General features: G+C 44.8%; 1 protein-coding gene across 1 annotated transcript in view; it reads left to right on the top strand.

Annotated features, from left to right (window-relative positions):
- The first annotated feature begins 8,120 nt into the window (after nucleotides 1-8,120).
- Nucleotides 8,121-23,007, top strand: part of DNAJC24 (DnaJ heat shock protein family (Hsp40) member C24) — a 52,375-nt gene continuing 37,488 nt past the window's right edge. Inside the window, exons 1-2 of the mRNA XM_044270252.1 lie at nucleotides 8,121-8,206; nucleotides 9,946-10,084. Coding sequence (XP_044126187.1) covers nucleotides 9,977-10,084 — 108 coding nt within the window. The 5' untranslated portion in view covers nucleotides 8,121-8,206; nucleotides 9,946-9,976. The remainder of the gene's footprint in view (nucleotides 8,207-9,945; nucleotides 10,085-23,007) is intronic.

Here is a 23,007-nt window from a genome sequence, read left to right as displayed (position 1 = left end):
AAGCACTGCGCTGTCCATTGTATAGCGGCTGTGTTTGGTATCGCAGCTCAGCCCCGTGATGAATATGATGTCACAAGGTCTAGGCTTAGGCTACTTTCACACTAGCGGCAGGACGGATCCGACAGGCTGTTCACCCTGTCAGATCCGTCCTGCCGCTATTTCGCCGTGCCGCTGGACTGCCGCTCCGTCCCCACTGACTATAATGGGGACTAAAAAGTCGGACATGCAGTACTTTTAGTCCGGCGGCCTTTCGCCGTGCACTGCCGTGCTGCGCCAGAGCTCCGCACCCGTCTCCATTATAGTCAATGGGGACGGAGCGGCAGCCTGTCGGATCCGTCCTGCCGCTAGTGTGAAAGTGCCCTTAGACAGAAGTGCACCCGTCTAACGGTAATACCCTAGTGGCCTTTTGGGGTTACAAAAAAATAAAAAAAATCACCTTATCCACTTGCTCACGCAGAGGCAGTCCGCTCCTCTCTTGATTGAAAAAGACCGGCCGAAGGATCTGCGCTGAGCGTGATGACGTCACCACGCGCTCCCACCATGATCACGTCATCACGCTCTGCGCAGGTCCTTCAGAATCAAGAGAGGAGCGGACTGCCTCTGCGCGTGCAGGTGGATGAGGTTTTTTTTCCTGTTCTTTCTAAGATAACGCCAGCCATATTTTAGGAAATATGATTGGTTACCACGAAAAGCGACGGCTTCATTTAGAATCAAATTTTTCCTAAAATCTGGACCGAATTCCACTTTGGATGCTTGGCTTTGCTCAATACCACTCTTCATACCCTGTAAGATAAATCAGGTTATAGCTATTTATACCATCCCGCCTCCGGTATGTTCCGTCTTTTCAGGCTTTGATTGACTCCTCCATTAAATGTCTGATTTTTGGTTTGTTCTCTAACATTTTAGAGGTAATTCACACTCCGTTTTCAGTGCAGTCAATTATAATATACCTTGAAGTTATTTTTACTAGATGCCAAGCATACGTCTCGCTTGTAACGCAACACGGAGACTAAAGCAATTATTAAACATTACTCACTCGGAATCAATCAAGGAGAAATAGGTAACTCCGCTTCCAGTAGGTAACGACGCGCTGCAGCCAATCACGTGCCTCGCTTTGTCTTTTAGACACTTTTCATGAGTCTGCTGGAAGGCCGTCGCCGGAACTGCCTGCCGGACGCAAACTGATGGCAGTTGTTAGACGGATCCGTCTGACATATGCATTGAAATACCGGATCTGTCTCTCCGGTGTCATCCGGAAAAACGGATCCGGTATTATTATTTTTTGCATTTTTAAAGGTCTGCGCATGCACCAACCGGAAAGCCGGATCCGTTTGGCCGGAACATTTAATGCTGGATCCGTCACTAATACACTTCAATGTAAATTAATGCAGGCATTCCGGCAAGTGATCAGTATTTTTGGCCGGAGAGAAAACTGCAGCACGCTGCGGTATTTTCTCAGTCCAAAAAAAACGTAAGAGGGACTGAACTGATGCATCCTGAACAGATTGCTCTCCATTCAGAATGCATTAGGATAAAACTGATCCGTTTTTTTCCGGTATAGAGCCCCTAGGACAGAACTCAATACCGGAAAACAAAAACGCTAGTGTGAAAGTACCCTAACATTTGAAATTTTAAGACTCATTCCAAGAAAGTCGACAAAAACTCCCCAATACATTTACATAAGACTGTCCCTGGTATAGGCCAGGGGTACTCAAGAACTTTTTATCAAGATCTGGGTAAAGGTCCAAAATGAAACAAAACTAAAATATAACACAGCACACATAGTGTAGGGGTAGCATGCTAGCATTACAATAGACCACGCCTCTAATCCCAGCCAAAAATCCCTTTGTGACCCCTACACATTAATGATGCCTCCTTAGTGCCTCCCCACACCATAAGCATGTCCATTAGTGTCCCTCAGATGGTCTTTAGTGCCCTTCAGACAGTAATGGTACCCCTATGTGCCCTTTCCCCTCGCAGTTTGTTAAAGGGGTTGGCCCATCTTGGACATTGGGGGCATATCACTAGATTATGCCCTCAATGTCTGATAGGGGCAGGTCCCACCTCTGGGACCCACACCTATGCTTCAATGTTCAGGGGGGTGCAGCAGCATGCTTGGCTATTTTTGGAAGGCCCATTGAAGTGAATGGGAAGATCACCGCTCATGGGCAGCCGCCCTCCATTCGTTTCTGTGGGACTGATGGAAATAGCAGAGGGTGCTGGTGTGCCCCCTGAATTTTGTGGGCTCTGTTGTAAGGAAAGGCGTGGGTCCCAGAGTTGAGACCCACACCTATCAGACATTGGGGGCATATCCTAGTGATATGCCCCCAATGTCCAAGGTGGGCCAAACCCTTTAAGTGCCCCACACACAGCAGGGTGATTCCTTGGTGCTCCTATACAGTATGATGCTGCTTTAGTGCCCCTGACATAGTATGATGCCCCCTACAGTATAATACCCCTTAGTAACCCCTACTAAGTAGGATGCCTCCTAAGTGCCCACCTCATAGCAGGATGATGCCTTGTTGCCCCTCAAACAGTATGATACTCCCTTCAAAGAATGATGACTTTTAAGTTCCTCCCACATAGAGTGATGCCCCTTAAGTGCCTTCCAGACCATACGATGTCACCTTACGTGCCCACTTGCACACACAGTGATGCTCCATATTGCCTCCAATTTAATTACTTACCTACCCACATTCCTCTGACAAACAGGTCTACCTCTTGTCCGTGCTGTGACTGTTGGTGACGCAGCGTAGCAGGCAACATGACATCACTGCATCGCACTGACCAATGGAGGCAAGGGAATGGTGAAGCAGGTAGCTGACGGCAGGACAGGCAGGGGTCCGGACAGCTAACATCTGCGGCATGGATTTGGACCATAGACCGCCATTTGAGTCCCCCTGGTATAGGTTGTTAGCACAAGCATTAAAGTAACTGACCAGACCGACCACAGCTTGGTTGACATTGTGACTGATCGTTGGTGCTCTGAGCTCCAATGACGCTGTGAGTTCTAGCCTGACCGCGGGTCTACTGCCTGGGGCTCCAATGATGCTGTGAGTTCTAGCCTGACCGCGGGTCTACTGCCTGGTACTCCAATGATGCTGTGAGTTCTAGCCTGACCGTGGGTCTACTGCCTTGTACTCCAATGATGCTGTGAGTTCTAGCCTGACCGCGGGTCTACTGCCTTGTATTCCAATGATGCTGTGAGTTCTAGCCTGACCGTGGGTCTACTGCCTTGTATTCCAATGATGCTGTGAGTTCTAGCCTGACTGTAGGTCTACTGCTTGGTACTCCAATGATGCTGTGAGTTCTAGCCTGACCTTGGGTCTACTGCTTGGTACTCCAATGATGCTGTGAGTTCTAGCCTGACCGTGGGTCTACTGTTTGGTACTCCAATGATGCTGTGAGTTCTAGCCTGACCGTGGGTCTACTGCCTGGTACTCCAATGATGCTGTGAGTTCTAGCCTGACCGTGGGTCTACTTACTGGTACTCTAATGATGCTGTGAGTTCTAGCCTGACCGTAGGTCTACTGCCTGGGGCTCCAATGATACTGTGAGTTTTAGCCTGACAGTAGGTCTACTGTCTTGTACTCAAATGATGCTGTGAGTTCTAGCCTGACCGTGGGTCTACTGCCTTGTACTCCAATGATGCTGTGAGTTCTAGCCTGACCGTGGGTCTACTGCCTTCTACTCCAATGATGCTGTGAGTTCTAGCCTGACCGCGGATCTACTGCCTTGTACTCCAATGATGCTGTGAGTTCTAGCCTGACCGCGGGTCTACTGCTTGGTACTCCAATGATGCTGTGAGTTCTAGCCTGACCGTGGGTCTACTGCTTGGTACTCCAATGATGCTGTGAGTTCTAGCCTGACAGTAGGTCTACTGTCTTGTACTCAAATGATGCTGTGAGTTCTAGCCTGACCGCGGGTCTACTGCCTTGTATTCCAATGATGCTGTGAGTTCTAGCCTGACCGTGGGTCTACTGCCTTGTACTCCAATGATGCTGTGAGTTCTAGCCTGACCGCGGATCTACTGCCTTGTACTCCAATGATGCTGTGAGTTCTAGCCTGACCGCGGGTTTACTGCCTTATACTCCAATGATGCTGTGAGTTCTAGCCTGACCGTGGGTCTACTGCCTTGTACTCCAATGATGCTGTGAGTTCTAGCCTGACCGCGGGTCTACTGCCTGGGGCTCCAATGATGCTGTGAGTTCTAGCCTGACCGTAGGTCTACTGTCTTGTACTCAAATGATGCTGTGAGTTCTAGCCTGACCGCGGGTCTACTGCTTGGTACTCCAATGATGCTGTGAGTTCTAGCCTGACCGTGGGTCTACTGCTTGGTACTCCAATGATGCTGTGAGTTCTAGCCTGACCGTGGGTCTACTGCTTGGTACTCCAATGATGCTGTGAGTTCTAGCCTGACCGTAGGTCTACTGCCTGGGGCTCCAATGATACTGTGAGTTTTAGCCCATCTGCAGGTCTACTGCCTAGTACTCCAATGATGCTGTGAGTTCTAGCCTGACCGCAGGTCTACTGCCTGGTACTCCAATGATGCTGTGAGTTCTAGCCTGACCGCAGGTCTACTGCCTGGTACTCCAATGATGCTGTGAGTTCTAGCCTGACTGTAGGTCTACTGCTTGGTACTCCAATGATGCTAATGAGTTCTAGCCTGACCGTGGGTCTACTGCTTGGTACTCCAATGATGCTGTGAGTTCTAGCCTGACCGTGGGTCTACTGCCTGGGGCTCCAATGATACTGTGAGTTTTAGCCCATCTGCAGGTCTACTGCCTGGTACTCCAATGATGCTGTGAGTTCTAGCCTGATCACGGGTCTACTGCCTGGTACTCCAATGGTACTGTGAGTTCTAGCCCATCTGCAGGTCTAATGCCTGGTACTCCAATGAAGCAGTAGGTCAATGATGCTGAGTCGTGGCCATTGAATACCTTCCATCCCCACAGCTGCTCTTCTGACCAGGCAGGTGGATGCTGATGATGTCACTAGTTGTGCCCGCCCACTCCCTGCCTCCCAAGCTGTAGTCTGAAAGTCACGGTGGGTGGGGGAGCTACCACTGGGCTTGCCAGGAAGCCAAATGTGCGCTCTTTTGTACATAGGATGTTAGGGACAAATATAGATAATTTTTTTTGCCCATACGTCATATCTAATTTAAAGGGAGTCTGCCAGCAGTTTTGACGACCATGCTATACTGCTGACAACAGCCCTAGGCAGGGCTGGGGAGAGCAGTATATTCATACCTATTGAGGAGCTTTTATCATCAGGAGTAGTGAGAATATGAGGTTTTATTCTGCCAGGTTCTGTTTCTGCAAGTGCACTGGAGGGAGAGCTTCACTGAGTGACTTGTCTGTAACTTGCCATGCAATTATTTTAGAGCTGTTATTTGGCTGTAAAAAAAAAATTGCATTGTTGGCAAATTGCAAATTTAGCGACCAGAAACCGAAGTGTTGGATTTTTTTCTTTATAACTGTCGCGTCGCATGACAACCCTATTGACAATCATTAGATGAGATTTCGTCATGTCACATGACAGATAAGCCTCAGACTTTAATTAGGGGTTTCATGGCAAATGGGGTAAACACACATGTACCAAAAAAATTTCCGTTTTTATTTTTATAAGGGCTCATGCACACAAACGTATTTTCACTCCGTGTCCCTTGGTTTTTTTTTTGCGGACAGTATACGGAAGCATTCATTTCAATCGGTCCACAAAAAAAATGGAAGTTTCTCCATGTGCATTCTGTATCCGTATTTCCGTTCCGCAAAAAAATAGAACATGTCCTATTATTGTCCGCATTATGGACAAGGATAGGACTGTTCTATTAGGGGCCAGCTGTTCCGTTCTGCAAAATACGGAATGCACACAAACATCATCCGTATTTTTTGCGGATCCGTTTTTTGCGGACCGCAAAATACATACGGTCGTGTGCATGAGCCCTAAGTATGTTTTTTTAAGCATGTCCAATACATAAAATCTACATTAAAGAGGAGCTGTCTCCTCTCCTGACATGTTTGTAACTACTCGCTTTCCCCGGGTAATAACTCTGCAGCATCTATTCTTAGGACTCTGTATTGTGCAGTTCCTCTCTTATTCCTACCAGAAGTTGATGAATGAATTGGCAGCAGTCTGTAATAAAAGTCCAGCTGGTTGTTACCTATCCAATCGGTGCTGCCCTCATCAGATTGTGCAGGGACACACCCCTAAGGCCCCTTTCACACGAATGATACGGCTTTTCTCCGGATGCGTTCAGTGAAACTCGCACCATTTTGCAAGCAAGTTCAGTCAGTTTTGTCTTGCGATTGCGTTCAGTTTTTCACACGCGTGATAAAAAACTGAATGTATACAAACAACATCTCTTAGCAACCATGCGTGAAAAACTTCGCACTTGCTTCCGGATGCAATGCGTTTTTCACTGAAGCCCCATTCACTTCTATGGGGCCAGGGCTGCGTGAAAAACCCTGAATATACAACATGCTCCGTTTTTCACACAACGCAGAACTGATGTACACAGACCCATTGAAATGAATGGGTCAGGATTTAGTGAGGGTGCTGTGCGTTCACGTCACGCATTGCACCCGCACGGTAAAAACTTGCTCGTGTTAAAGGGGCCTAAGACTAGGACTATGCGGTTGTCGCACAATAATTTTTATAATGATAGTCAATGGTGTTACACTGTGACAAGCCGAGACTGTGACACGACATCCAAGTTGGATTTTTGTGCAACAGTCGCGTCGCTGCATGTCGCAGTGCAACACCATTCACTATCGTAAAAAATGTTGCTGCATGCACATTCCCCACACACAGCTCCACTGTACACATTACATATACAGCACTGCTGCACGCACATACACACACAGTACCTGTATTCATTACATATACAGCTCTGCTGCACGCACATACACACACAGCTCCACTATACACATATATACAGCTCTGCTGCATGCACATACACACACAGCTCCACCGTACACATTACATATACAGCTCTGCTGCATGCACATACACACACAGCTCCACCGTACACATTACATATACAGCTCTGCTGCATGCACATACACACACAGCTCCACTGTACACATTACATACACAGCTCTGCTGCACGCATATTCCCCACACAGCTCCACGGTACACATTACATACACAGCTTTGCTTCATGCACATACACACACAGCTCCACTGTACACATTACATATACAGCTCTGCTGCACGCACATACACACACAGCCTCACCGTACACATTACATATACAGCTCTGCTGCACGCACATACACACACAGCTCCACCGTACACATTACATATACAGCTCTGCTGCATGCACATACACACACAGCTCCACCGTACACATTACATATACAGCTCTGCTGCATGCACATACACACACAGCTCCACCGTACACATTACATATACGGCTCTGCTACATGCACATACACACACAGCTCCACCGTACACATTACATATACAGCTCTGCTGCACGCACATACACACACAGCTCCACCGTACACATTACATATACAGCTCTGCTGCATGCACATACACACACAGCTCCACTGTACACATTACATACACAGCTCTGCTGCACGCATATTCCCCACACAGCTCCACGGTACACATTACATATACAGCTTTGCTTCATGCACATACACACACAGCTCCACTGTACATATTACATATACAGCTCTGCTGCACGCACATACACACACAGCCTCACCGTACACATTACATATACAGCTCTGCTGCACGCACATACACACACAGCCCACCGTACAAATTACATATACAGCTCTGCTGCATGCACATACACACACAGCTCCACCGTACACATTACATATACAGCTCTGCTGCATGCACATACACACACAGCTCCACCGTACACATTACATATACAGCTCTGCTGCATGCACATACACACACAGCTCCACCGTACACATTACATATACGGCTCTGCTACATGCACATACACACACAGCTCCACCGTACACATTACATATACAGCTCTGCTGCACGCACATACACACACAGCTCCACCGTACACATTACATATACGGCTCTGCTGCAGTTTACAGACACTTCTCCTAATAGTGTGCAGTGCTGACTCCTCCCACACACGTGATCGATCACGTGGTCGTGACATCACAAAGGTCCTTCATACTACCAAGCTGTCAGGTCCTGTAACTCTGCTTTTCCGGGGTGTGAGGAGGTGAGTGATGACGGACATTCCCGGACGTCATGGCGCCCGCTGTGCCCAGTGTCCTGCTCCAGATGGTCCGCTATATTCTACTGTTTCCTTCCAGGGGACTGAGCCTGGGAGATGGATTAGTACTGGTGCACACCGCGAGTAGTGCAGTTGCCCATAGCAACCAATCAGATTCTTTTTATTTTTAGGGAAAATGAAAGTGGAGATCTGATTGGATGCTGTGGGTGACTACTCCACATTACTCAGCGCTGCTTTTAATACACCCTCCTAGCCCTCTGTATATCCTAATGATCTACCACCAATGTTTGAGGAGTATTACCCCCACCATTCTGATAATAATGACCTATCCCCAGGATCCGACTCCGGCACCACCTGACCCAGCAGCCTCTTCCTAGTCCATATCAGGAGGCCACATTGCTCACAGGAGTTTCGTTAAAGGGGTATTCCTATCACAGACAATGGGGGCATATCGCTAGGCTATGCCCCCATTGTCTGATAGGTGCGGGTCCCACCGCAAGGAGAGCGGTGGCTGGGGGACCCCGGGGTCCGGCCACCTCCACATGCTCTCACCATACAAGTGAATGGGAGTGCACAGCGCTTGCGCGGCCACCTCTCCCATTCATTTCTATGGGGCTGGCTCGGCTATTTTCGGCGGCCCCGTAGAAATAAATTGAGGGCAGCTGCGCAGTGCGCTATCCGCTCTCGGTGTAGGTGCCCCGTTGTCTGTGATGGGAAAACCCCTTCAAGCACAGCGCCCTCTTCTGATCGGCGGGAGCGGGAGCGGGGGCGGGGGCGGGGGCGCGGGGGGATGGGGAAACTATAGGCTTTTTCCTATAGTGTGCAAGCACGACCACTGCTGCTGGATTGCAGTGTGGTCGTAACCCCTGGATACGAGCAGTGTATAATGTGATAGACAAATGAATCCAGCCAGCAAAGGAGGCAATGTGGACAATCACAATACATTAGTAAGTGCCTCGTATTAACTTTCTCTACACGATAAATGCCACCTGTTGAAGTGAGAGAACCTTTTTAATCATGGAATAACCCCTTTAAAGGGAACCTGTCACCAGGATTTTGTGTATAGAGCTGAGGACATGGGCTGCTTGATGGATGGAGCCCAGCACCGCCCGCATCCTCAGAATCTCCTCCTTGCTCCCCGACGTCAGAAAGCTAAAGCGCTGCAATCTACCGATGCGCGAGCTAGCACTTGCGCAGGTTGTTCGCTAAGGCTGATGCCAGCACAAGGAAGGAACACTATGACGACACTGCGCATGCGCTAGCTCGCGGATTGTGAGATTACGGCGCTCTGGCTTTCTGACGTCGGGGAGCAAGGAGGAGATTCTGAGGATGCGGGAGGTGCTGGGCTCCATCACGCTGGACTCATCTCGGGGACAGGACTCCTCTAAGGTTAATTATATATGGATCAAATGGTTTTTTTTTACACAATAAAAGCACACAGAGCTATGGGGACTGGGTATTGCGGATGTGCTAGCTGCCATCTAGCAACCCATGTCCTCAGCTCTATACATCAAATCCTGGTGACAGGTTCCCTTTAAGTGTATTGAAAAGTTGTCGGCTATGCTGGTCAATACAAGGCCGACCTGCACAGAAGGGAAGTTCTGTACAATGTAAGTCAGTGAGAGACGTATGCAGCTAGAACTAGAAAGACAATGCAGCATAATGTGAACAGAGCCTTAGCAGTGCCGCCATAACATACGCAATATTTTCTGTCAATCTTTCAGGTGGTCAGCAATGTAAGGTGTACCATTAACCATGAGCTCAGAACCCAGGGCTGAGAAGGACTGGTACAGCATACTGGGGGCACGTCCGTCAGACAGCCCGGCGGAGCTGAGGCAGAAGTATCAGAAGCTGGCTTTATTAGTGAGTATATATTATGTCCTATATATATAGTAGGTAATGAAAACGTATATCGTACTAGACACATGAGACGGAATCTGATCAGAGGTAACGCTGGCTGTTCACATGTACGTCAAGCGGGTACGTTTGTGAACGATAAAAAAGGTATAGAAATGTATGGCTTGACTATAATTGGGCAAACAAAGTTCAAAAGTGCATACTTTTGACTCCATTTGTCACTGTAAAATTTCTGTACTTTTTTTTTTTTTTGCAGGATAGAATAACGCAGCAGACCACGCTTTTCTGTCCTGCAAAAAAAAAGGATAGAAATGTATATGTTTTTTTTTTTTTTTTTTCAATTTCAGACAATGGAAGACGAATGGAAATGTAAGACAATATGTTTCCATCCATTAAAGGTGTCCAGGCTTTTACTATTGATGACCTACCCTCAGGCTAGATCATCAATATCAGATCGGTGGGGGTCCGATCAGCTGTACGGGGAGACGGCGCGCGCAGTGCACATGTGCGGTCTCCTTTCTCTCTTCCTGCCTGCTGCTGTCCCATAGACATACAGCGGAGAGCAGGAAGCGAGACGGGAGACAGCACGTGTGCACTGCGCACGCCATCTCCCCGTACAGCTGATCGGACCCCCACCGATCTGATATTGATGAACCTATAGTAAATCAATAGTAAAAGCCCGGAGAACCATCCGTTTTTTGTTTTCATTTTTTTTCAGATAATGCCCTCAAATCTTTATTTAAAAAAAGAAAGGTTTCAGAAAAACTGATATGTTTGTTTATAAAAAAACTGACACAAACGTAGTGAAACGTTAGCACATCTGTCAAACGCATATGTTAAAAAAGGATAGATAACCACAAAATTGCATATGTTTGTGTACGTTTTTTTACAGTACGTCTAAACGTATGTGCCTGACGTACAGCGAAGCAGAGATGTGAGCAGCCCCTTACAGGTAACTAGTGGTGTCACCTTCTGTCACATAGAGCCTGTTCACATCTCCGTTTTGCTGTACGTCAGACACATGTAGACACAGTAAAAGAAAAACGTATACATACGCATGCAATTTTGTGGCTATCCTTTTTTTTACATATACATTTGACAGATGTGCTTACGTTTCAATAGGTTTGTGCCCATTTTTTTTTTTTAACAAAACAAGTATACGTTTTTGTGAAACCGTTCTTTTTTTAAAATAAAGATTTGAAGATTTGAGGGCATTATCTGAAAAGATATGTTTAACGGATGGAAAAATGCAATGTAAAAAAAAATAAAAAAATATTTCTTCATGTTTTTTTGCAGGACAGAAAAATATGCTACATTATTCTGTCCTGCAAAAAAACCTACATAAACAGTGACATACAGAGTAAAAAGTACGCACTTTTGAACTAGGTTTGCCCAATTACAGTCTATGGGTACGTCAAGCCATACGTTTCTATACGTTTTTTTTCTGTGTACAAAGGTACCCACTTGACGTACAACAAAAACGAGATGTGAACAGCCCCTAATGCTACATAAGTGATGAGTACAGTGGAGCTGTGTGTATTGTGCATTGGATGCATGCAGCAGAGGTATATGCGTGACATGGGTAGTCTGTGTGTGCAGCAGAGTTGTGTGTAATGTGGGTGCGTCATTCCATGCCGACAAGACAGCAGCATCCACCCCCGGCCTTTTTTGTAGGACACGATGTCTGTAGAGTTTCTGATCAAGAGCTTGAAGGTATAAGGTAAGAAAGGACCTTCCATCGCCATGGTCCTCCGTGACAGCACACCGCAGATTGACCCCTGATCCTAGTAGGAGCACGGTATAAAGAGAGGTTAATAAGCCCCTCCTCGTTATTTTTGCAGATCGCACACAGACCCGTTCATTTATATGGCGAATGTCATCTGCGTGCTGTCTGCATCCGTGCGGCCGCTCTGCAAATGATAGAACATGTCCTATTCTTGTCCGTTTTGTGGACAAGAATAGGCATTTCTACAAAGAAGTTGCGGCACGCACACGACTGGAATCTGTATTTTGCAGACATGTAGTTTGCCGACCACAAAATACATAGTCGTGTGCACGTAGCCTAAGGCCTCATGCACACGACCGTTGTGTGTTTTGCGGTCTGCAAATTGCGGATCCGCAAAACACTGATGGCGTCCGTGTGCGTTCCGCAATTTGCGGAACGGCACGGACAGCCATTGATTTAACTGCCTATTCTTGTCCGCAAAACAGACAAGAATAGGAGAGGTTATATTTTTTTTTTGCGGACCACGGAACGGAGCAACGGATGCGGACAGCACACGGAGTGCTGTCCGCATCTTTTGCGGCCCCATTGAAGTGAATGGGTCCGCATCCGAGCCGCCAAAACTGTGGCTCGGATGCGGACCAAAACAACGGTCGTTTGCACGAGGCCTAAAGGTGACAAGGAATTCCCTTTTTTTGTTGCCACATTTGACAGGCCATTACTTTTTTATTTTTCCATTAATGTAGGTTCATCGTGGCTTTTTTTTTTTTGTGGGATGAGTTGTCTTTTTAAAGATCATCATTTTGGGGTATACAAACTTATTGACTTTCTTAACCCCTTCACTGCCGAGCCACTTTTCACCTTAAATCCAAGGCCGATTTTTGCAAATCTGACGTGTCACTTTATGTGGTAATAACTTTAAAACGCATTTACTTATCCAGGCCATTCTGAGATTGTTTTCTCGTCACATATTGTACTTCATGACAGTGGTAAAATTAAGTCAAAATATTTCATTTTTATTTATAAAAAAATACCAAATTTTACAAAAATTGGGGAAAAATTAGCAACTTGGCAAATTTCTATTTCTCTACTTTTATAATAGATAGTAATAACTCCAAAAATTGTTATTACTTTACATTCCCCATATGTCTACTTCATGTTTGGATCATTTTGTGAATGCCTTTTTATTTTTTAGGGATGTTAGAAGGCTTAAAAGTTTAGAAGCAAATCTTTAAATTTTTCAGAAAATTTCCAAAACCCACTTTTTTTAGATCCGTTCAGGTCTAAAGTCACTCTGTGAGGCTTACATAATAGAAACCACCTAAAAGTAACCCCATTTTGGAAACTACACCCCTCAATGTATTCAAAACTGATTTTACAAACTTTGTTAACCCTTTAGGTGTTTCATAAGAATTGATGGAAAAAGGAGATGAAATTTCAGAATTTCACTTTTTTGGCAGATTTTTTTAAAATTTAATATTTTTTTTATATTTTTTTTTATATTTATTTTTCCATTTTTCCAGTAACAAAGCAAGGGTTAACAGCCAAACACAACTCAATATTTATTGCCCTGATTCTGTAGTTTACAGAAACACCCCATATGTGGTCGTAAACTGCTTTATGGGCACACGGCAGGGCGCAGAAGGAAAGGAAAGCCATATGGTTTTTGGAAGGCAGATTTTGCTGGATGGGTTTTTTGACACCATGTCCCATTTGAAGCCCCGCTTATGCACCCTACAGTAGAAACTCCAAAAAAAAGACCCCATTTTGGAAACTATGGGATAATGTGCCAGTTTTATTGCTACTATTTTAGGGTACATATGATTTTTGGTTGCTCTATATTACACTTTTTGTAAGGCAAGGTAACCAAAAAAATAGCTGTTTGGCACCGTTTTTATTTTTTGTTATTTACAATGTTCATCTGACAGGTCAGATCATGTGGTATTTTTATAGAGCAGGTTGTTACGGACGCGACAATACCAAATATTATAATTTTTTTGGGTTGTTTTAAGTTTTACATAATAAAGCATTTTTGAAAAAAAATAGTGTCTCCATATTCTGAAAGCCATATTTTTTTATTTATTTTTTATTGGCGACTGTCTTTTATGTAGGGGCTTATTTTTTTCGGTATGAGATGATGGTTTGATTGGTACTATTTTAGAGTTCATATGACTTTTTGATCGCTAGGTATTACACTTTGTGTGATGTAAGGTGACAAAAAATGGCTCTTTTGACACAGTGTTCACCTTAGGGGTTAGGTCATGTGATATTTTTATAAAGCAGGTTGTTATGGATGTGGCGATACTTAATATGTCTACTTATTTATTTTACATTTAACACATTGATATCATTTTTGAAACAAAAAAAAATAATGTTTTAGTGTCTCGATAGTCTGAGAGCCATAGTGTGTGTGTTTTTTTTTTTTTTCTTCTTAGGTAGGGTCTCATTTTTTGCGGAATGAGATGGCGGTTTGATTGGTATGATTTTGGGGTGCGTATGACTTTTTCATCGCTTGGTGTTGCACTTTTAGTGATGTAAGGTGACAAATGTTTTTTTTAGCACAGTTTTTATTTAATTTTTTTGATGGTGTTCATCTGAGGGGTTAGGTCATATGATATTTTTATAGAGCTGGTCGATACGGACACGGCGATACCTAATATGTCTACTTTTCTTTTTTTCCCTATTTTTTTTCCAATTATTTTCTATTTATTTTTTTACTTTATTTGGGGAAAAGGCCAAACTGTTCATTACTTTTTGTAAAACTTTTTTTTTTTGTCCCACTGTATCGGGCTGCATTTCCTATCATCGGGTCCCCATCACAGCAGCATGGCAACTCCGATCCCCGCGTGGACATTGCACGTGCCGCGGTCAGCGCTGACCGTGGCGCATCAAGGATTAATGTGCCAGCATCGGTGTTTTCACCGATGCCGGTGCATACAGCAGGGGTCCGGCTATCAGTGACTGCCGAACCCCTGCCTGCCCGATCAGAGCGCCATAGCTGGGATTTCAGACACAGATATCACACATGTACGGCGCTGGTATCCTAAGGGTTAAAGGTGTATTTTTTAAGAGCTTGCAGCCTACCTCTCTACACAGAAGATTTAGACTTACAGGTGCATCTCAATAAATTAGAATATCCTCGAAAAATGTATTTCAGTAATTCAGTTCAAAAAGAAAAGTGAACCTCCCATATTCTATAGATTCATTACGCACAGAGTGATCTACTTCAAGTGTTTGTCTTTTAATGTTGATGATTATGGCTACAGCTAATGAAAACCCCAAAGTCAGGATCTCACATAATTAGAATATGATATGAGACCAATTAAAAAATATATTTTTAATACAGAAATGTTGGCCTCCTGAGAAGTCTGTCCAGTACGTGCACTCAGTACTTGGTCGGGGCTCCTTTTACATGGATTACTGTATCAATGCGGCGCGGCATGGAGGCGATCAGCCTGTGGCACTGCTGAGGTGTTATGGAGGCCCAGGTTGCTTTGATAGTGGCCTTCAGCTTGTCTGCATTGTTGGGTCTGGTGTCTCTCATCTTCCTATAGATTCTCCATAGGGTTTAGGTCAGGAGAGTTTGCTGGACAATCAAGCACAGTGACACCGTGGGTATTACACCAGGTATTGGCACTTTTGGCAGCGTGGGCAGGTGCCAAGTCTTGCTGGAAAATTAAATCAGCATCCCCATAAAGCTTGTGGGAAGCATGAAGTGCTCTAAAATATCCTGGTAGACGGCTGCGCTGACTTTGGACTTGATATAACATAGTGGACCAACACCAGCAGATGACATTGCTCCTCAAACCATTACTGACTGTGGAAACTTCACACTGGGCCTCAAGCTTCTTGGATTGTGTTCCTCTCCACTCTTCCTCCAGACTCTGGGACTGTAACAGCGGCTTCTGTGCGCCGCTGTTCCCCTGCTTACCGTCGTGGTCCCGGGGGCGCCGTGCTCAGCGGTGATCTGCTGCCAGGGTTTTCTTTCAGCCCTGGCCACATCATGCTTGCTGCTTGTTTCCTACAGCATTTCCTTAAAGGACAACTGCCAGGTTTTCATTGAAAAAAATCTATTTTAGCATATGTTACTGCTGCAGCAGCATTACGAATAAAGCAATCTTCAGTTTCTTCACATACCACTGTTTTCCTTGAGATTTCCCCTTAGTTTTCTTGAATCCTACAATATTAAGATCTTCTCAAGATGTCTCCTCTGCCAGTTCTCTGAGGCCAAAACTGCCTTCCCTTACTTCCCATACACACTTGCTGTAGACAGCAGCTCCCTGCCAGCCGATCAGATTGGATTTCTGAAAGACACGCCTCCTCACTCTGAAGCCTAATGCAGGCATGCAGTGTGAAGGACCGCCCCTCTGTCTTCTGTTTACATTAAGTTGGGAGACAGATGAGTCCTAGCAACGGTCTTTTCAGGGAGCAGTGGAAAGTCACAGGAGACATTAATGAAAGCTGTTATTATAAGGTAATTACAGATCTTTTAGCAATCATTGACAGACTAACTCAGGTATACATGCCTAGCTCTAATAAACTAGCAAATAAAAAAAAATATGACCGTTATCCTTCAAGGGCCATCGCGCATCACTTCATGTGTTTTATGGGTTGGATCATGTGACCTCGCCAACCAATCCTAGCCCTCCTGCACATATATAAGTGGCTCAGCCCCCTTCCCAGATGCCTCAGTGTCAAGGTCCTTGAGTCCTGCTAAGGTTCCTGATATCCACTTGTGTTCCTGACTCGTACTTGTATTCCTGGACTCTGCTACCTGTTTGATCCCTGCCTGCTTGCCTTGACTCTCCTGTTGCCGATCCGGATCGCCTTACCTGTGCCTCCTGCCCTGACCTATTGCCTGCCTGACTTCGCCTCTGCCTCATCCTTCGGCCCTGCACTGTTGCTCCTAGTAACGACCTGCCGACAATGCCTGCACCTCTGGTACCTTTCTCAGGTACCTCCTGGTCCGCCTGACCAGCTGCCTCGTGTGCCAATCCTCCTCAAGAGGTAGCAATCTGGTGTTCCCCTAGGGAAAGTCTATCCCCACCATAAGATGTACTATAAAGATCGAGGGGTTCACAACGCCCTTAGAGGAGGTAGGACACGTTGCACAGTGGGTTCATACCCGCTGGTTCGTGATAGGGACCTTGATTTCCAAATGAAATGCAAAATTTACTTTCATCTGAAAACAGGACTTTGGACCATTGAGAACAGTCCAATCCTTTCTCTCCTTAGCCCAGGTAAGAAGCTTCTGACATTGCCTCTAGGTCATGAGTGACTTGACACAAGGAATGTGACAGTCGTAGCCCATGTCCTGGATACGTCTGTGTGTGGTAGCTCTTGAAGCACTGACTCCAGACGCAGTCCACTCCTTGTGAAGCTCCAAAAAATTCTTTATTGGCCTTTTCTTGATAAACTTTCCAAGGTGCTTTTTCTACCACACATTTTCCTCCCCGTTCAACTTTCCATTAACATGCTTGGATACAGCACTCTGAACAGCCAGCTTCTTTAGCAATGGCCTTTTGTGGCTTCTCCTCCTTGTGCAGGGTGTCAGTGACTGTCTTCTGGACAACCGACAGCAGTCTTCCCCATGATTGTGTAGCCTACCGAACCAGACTGAGGCACCATTTAAAGGCTTAGAAAACCTTTACAGGCAGGGTGGATTTGATTTAAATCACTAGTCAGTAAGGCTAGTTTTCTACATAAAGACTAATTCTTGCTGGTATAACTTATAATATGCAAGTAGATGACGATTTTCAGAATAACAACTTTTCATATTAGTTTGATTAGGTTGATTCTGTATTCATAGGTTTGTAGCAGTTAGGATTAAGGTCTTTTTCTCAACTCTGTTCATGTTATAACATTTTTGCTGTGAAGAGGCATGTGATCTCTGCTGAGTCAAATTCAGTTTTGAGAACTGCAAAAGTAAACCAAGCATCTGTGATAATATCTTGTAGGCAGAGAAACTGCCCAATCTTACAAAAACCTCTGGAAGAGCATGACATTGTGAATGGATTAATGGAATTTATTTACCAAAAAAATTAAACATATACAGCCTTATTCTACATAATAAAAAAACTAATCTTTATTTCATGATAGAATAACCTTTGGATGGTAATCTATGTTCCTCCAAAAAGCATTAAAAAAAATAAATAATCTGATTTAAATAAAAATCTGATATTATTATTATTATTATTTTTTTTTAATCGTTAATTTTTATCCACCCTGTTTACAGGGGTTTGTGTTGATTGGCTGATTTTAGAGTGTGACACCATGAGTCTACAATACTGAACTTTTTCATAATATTCACATTTTCTGTGATACTGACTTTTGGGTTTTCATTCGCTTTAAGCCATGAACATCAACACTAAAAGAAAGAAACTCTTGGAATAGATCACTCTGTGTGGAATAAATCTATAGAATATAGGAGGTGACACTTTTTGAATTGAATTACTGAAATAAATTGAGGTCATTAGTATAAAACTATAAAAGTCCCGGAAAACCCCTTTAAAGTTTTCCGCTGTTCATCGTGCTCCATAACTAATATGTGACCTTTTATTCTGTGGCTCAGTATGGTCATGATGATACTAAATTTTTTTTTTTTTTTACTACTATTGCATAATAATGGAACATTTTATGTTCTGAAAATAACTTTGTATGTCGTCGCCATAACTTTATTATTCATCGATTATAGCCATATGTTTATTTCCGGACAAGTTGTATATTTTAATGGAACCATTTTAGGGGACATATATTTTACCTGAGCACTTGCTTAGCTATTTCCAGCCATCCCATTGCTGTGAATGGAGAGCTAGCTGTGCATGCGCGGTGCACTCTCCTTCACTTTGGAGGCCCTGTCCTAGAGATAGGTGTGGGAATAGGTTTTTAGATTTTAACAAAATAAAGCCACTTTATATGAAAAACATGGGGGGGGGTCATTTACTATCCAGAAAATATGCCTATATTAGATGTATTTCCAACGCAGATTGAGGCGCAAAGGCTATTCCCCACTCATGCCAGGTCCAAAGAAAATTGGGTGGGGGACATGCATCATTTTCTACGCCTGTTTTAGTTGTAGAAAATGGTCTAAATGTAAGACCGCTCGGAACCTGGCTTACATTTAGACTGGTGCTGAATACGCCAAAGTTGTGTAGAGGCCGGCGTCTCGTCATGAATTCTGCGGATCCACCGCCAGCTAAAGGAGTTATAAAGGCCCCGGTATCTAAGACGCCGGTCTTCATAAAGGACCCCCATGGTTTATATTTTTGTTCTGTGCATATTTTTCTTTTCAGAATTTTTTTGGGGGAAAATTGGTTTTTGTTTCTCCCCATTCCAAGAGCCATAACATTTTAATTTTTTGATTGACGGAGCTGAAGCAGGGCTGGTTTATTGGCAGTTTTCATTGATTCCATTTTGGGTACGTATGAGCTGTCTATGGCAGCCTTTATAGATGAGCAATGTCTTGCTGGTGGTGTTGCAGGTAATTTACAGTAATGGTGATGGCTCGTCCATCTGACCGGGCAGCCCTCATTCTCGGCCTGAATTATCTTTGTCGGAGGCTTGGAGAAGGATATCCTCTGCACGCTCATCTTCCAGTTGACATGTGTGGAGAATTGCTGAAGAATGGCCAGACTCTGGGACGTCTGATGTGCATATGCAGATTAGCTTCTATGTTTAGTTTCCCACTGGCAATTAGATGAGAACCCAGCCGACGCCTGGTTCCTGTCAAAATTCACCTCCAAAATATTATTTGTTGTTAGGGCTGGCACATGTGTGCCCACCCTGCCTCCTCCTCGGTGCCAGCCAGTGCCTGGATGAAAAGAGAGACGTTTGCTTTCATGATGGGAGACCCCAACGAGCGTCAATTCTTCTTCAGGCAATCTGTCACCAACTATTACATCACCAGGAATGAAATAATTTTATAGAATCCCTAAAATCTCCAGGTCACTTCAACTTTTTGAAGTACCTTATATAAATGCAAGAAATTCTTTGACATTTTGGTTTTCATATTATTATATTATATATATATATATATATATATATATATTTTTTTTTTTTTTAAAGAGGACCTCTCACCACTGTGTATTTTCCAAAAATTCCTATGAGATAACAATTCTGGCATTTTTTTTTCTTTTTTTTTTTTAGAATTGTATGTTGTGCTGTTCCTTTGTTATTCCTAATGGAAATTCAATAAATAGACTCACAAGTCTTATACCAGGTAGGGCCGTGTCCCTACACGGTTACAACGTCCAGTTGGTCCTGTCAGTGTCAGGCTACGTACAACACACCCGTTCAACAAGGGGATTGGTAACGGCCAGTTGTCAGTTTATTCTTAAATTCTAGGAGTAATAACAGAGGAAAGGCACAACTCGGAGCTCAGAATTGTGATTTCATGGTGAATACAAGAAGTTAATAAAACAGACATGTCAGGAGAGGGGACGTGTCCTTTTTGGGACACTAATGCTGGCTCCCATCATTTGGGATCACGATGCACCTAGAAGGCCACTATTGAAACCTCTACTTCCACTGATAAGTCTTCTGTTTTGGTTCCAAAAATGAAACTTTCATCAGATGTAAGAAAGGAAGAGACACCGTATTTCAGTACTTGGAACATATCTGTATATGTCTTTTCAGTTGCAATTTACAGTTTTTCTTAGTAGATATTGCATAAACCACTTCATGATTGGCGAGGATCAGACTTTGAAATCTACTGCGGAATCTCTTGCAAATTTGTATTGGATTTTTCAGCCACTGTGTGAATGTGGCTTTAAAGCCCTGGGAGACTTTGCAGGCAATTATTGGGAACAATCCTTTTGTTCCCAATAGTTGCCTTTTAGAGGAGGTGAGAGCTGTATTTGCATGCAGCAATCGCCTCCCCTGTATGCGGACGAGTGATCACTGATTTTTATGTTTAGTTTTTTTCTGGTTCATCGGGTCTTTGGTGACAAATTGCTTGCTCGTGCATTGGGTGGTCGGTGGCATCATTACACAGGGCAGTTATCGGGAACAAGCTTTCCTAGGAACTCTCCTTGCCGATGATTGCTCTGATTGTTGCCTGTTTAACGTGTCAGCCCTTAGTTAACATCATAAAATCTGTGTTGGTTTTTCCAACTTCAAGGGGCCCCTTTACAGAGGGCAGTTTTTGAGAGTGAACTGTTCCTTCCCGATAATTGCCCTGCATTTACATTCACCGCTGTACGTGGATGAGTGATCATTACTACGATAAAAATGGGCTTTCCCTTAGTGCTGGATGCGGTGTTTTTCCACAAAAATAATAATTACTGATGTCCAAAGGACTAATTTACACCTGTTAATCCAGCACCTACTCAAATATACCTAATACTTAGCTTTTATTGGTATGCTAGTAAAAACGTATTGCTAACTTAACTAAATGTTAAAATTACAGTGCATCGCAGTCCTCACTCATCTATTTCATTTGCTATAGTGTTATACAGCACCCCTTCCTAAATGTAGGGTACAGGTCACTACTAAACTCTACTGATGCGGCTGGCTGCGCGCTGCCAGCATGCTGTATATTCAGTGTTGCGATTCCCCTTATGCTGTTTGGGGCTGCAAACTGCACTTTATTAAAACTGAAGCCTCACGCAGCCCCCTGACATGTTTCGCCGTTACCGGCGTCTTCAGGGGTTAGGGCACACTCTGCAATGCGCCGAAACAACGTTTAGCTTAAGGCCGGATCCGGATCAATGCCTTTCAATGGGCATTAATTCCGGATCCGGCCTTGCGGCAAGTCTTTAGGATTTTTGGCCGGAGCAAAAAGCGCAGCATGCGGCCAAAAAACGTTCCGTTCCTGAAGACATCCTGATGCATCCTGAACGGATTTCACTCTATTCAGAATGCATGGGGATAATCCTGATCAGGATTCTTCCGGCATAGAGCCCCGACGACGGAACGCAGGTGTGAAAGAGCCCTTAGTAAAGTTTCTCTTCTGGGTGCTTGGCCAGCCAATCAGCAGCAGGCTCTGATAGAACTGATTATGCTGATTGCTCAGCCCAGCTCCCTGCAGAGAAACAGAGCGCTCGGGAATGAATGGAGCCACAGCCACTGATGCTCTGGGAGAGAAGAGCCCACTGAAGCACAAGGGGCTACAGAAGTGTGCAGCTGGAAGGCAGGGCCTGAGGACTCAGGACAGGGGAGAGCCATTGTATTGTAATTAGGGGGAGGGGCCGATATTCCATGCCGGGCTCCCTTCTCCCACGGGCCCCATAGCAGCTGCGTGGTCTGCCTCTATTGGAGGTACGCCACTGCTCCTCATCATACAGATTCTTATTTTTTTTCCCCTGGTTGTACACAGAAGGATCTGCTGCTTTCAGAGTAGCCTTCACCAGATGAGCGAGCATTTTCTTATTCATCGGGTGATCATTGGCACCTTTACACAGGGCAATTATCGGGAAAGAACGTTCCTAGGAACACCATTTCCCGATAATTGCATCAATGGTCAGCCCTTGTGAAGGAGCCTTTAGGGCAGTGGTCCGCGGCCCAGGACCAGGCCCTGGATGATTGTTTGCCGGGCCGTTGACGCCCGGGGGGGGGGAGAGTTGTTTCAGCTAGTATCGGAGGGAGGGATCGGGAGAATGACCTTGGAGCACAGGTCCTCTTTCTGTCATGTGCACCTTGAAAATATCAGCAGAGCCCCGTGACCACTAGACCCTAGTCAGTTTTGTGCAGCCAATTCAGGTATAGTTACGATGTCTGCCTGAAATAAAGGCAGGCAGATATCAATGTAATAGTAAGGCCTATTTCACACTGCTGGCATAGTTCCTGCATGCTGTTCTAGCAGAGAACATCCTGCCGGAGATATCTGGTTCCGGCATTGCCAGATGTTACCAGAATGTCTTCCGGTCCCATGGACTAAAATATGGAGTCTGGCAGAGATTTGTTATGCACGTAAATCAGTCAGCGCCGACCTGCACCTGGTCCCTGGGAAAATTGTCTTGCATAAAACTGGTCCTTGGTGCAAAAAAAGGTTGGGGACCACTGCTTTAGGGAACATAATCAAAAAGACCAGACAAGAATCGTGTTTCCAAATGGTCCTCGTTTTCCTCCAGTAAATTAACTCTCGCGGTGACTACCTCTACCTGTACAGAAGTACAGCTGAAAATAGGCTTCAGGAACAACATGGAGCGCCACTATTTAGTCTAAGACGTGCCCTGGTGGAAACGTAAATTAGGAGTAAATAGGCACA

This window comes from Bufo gargarizans, chromosome 10 (genome assembly GCF_014858855.1).
Source record: "Bufo gargarizans isolate SCDJY-AF-19 chromosome 10, ASM1485885v1, whole genome shotgun sequence".
NCBI lineage: Eukaryota > Metazoa > Chordata > Amphibia > Anura > Bufonidae > Bufo > Bufo gargarizans.
This window is presented reverse-complemented; position numbering and strand designations above follow the sequence as displayed.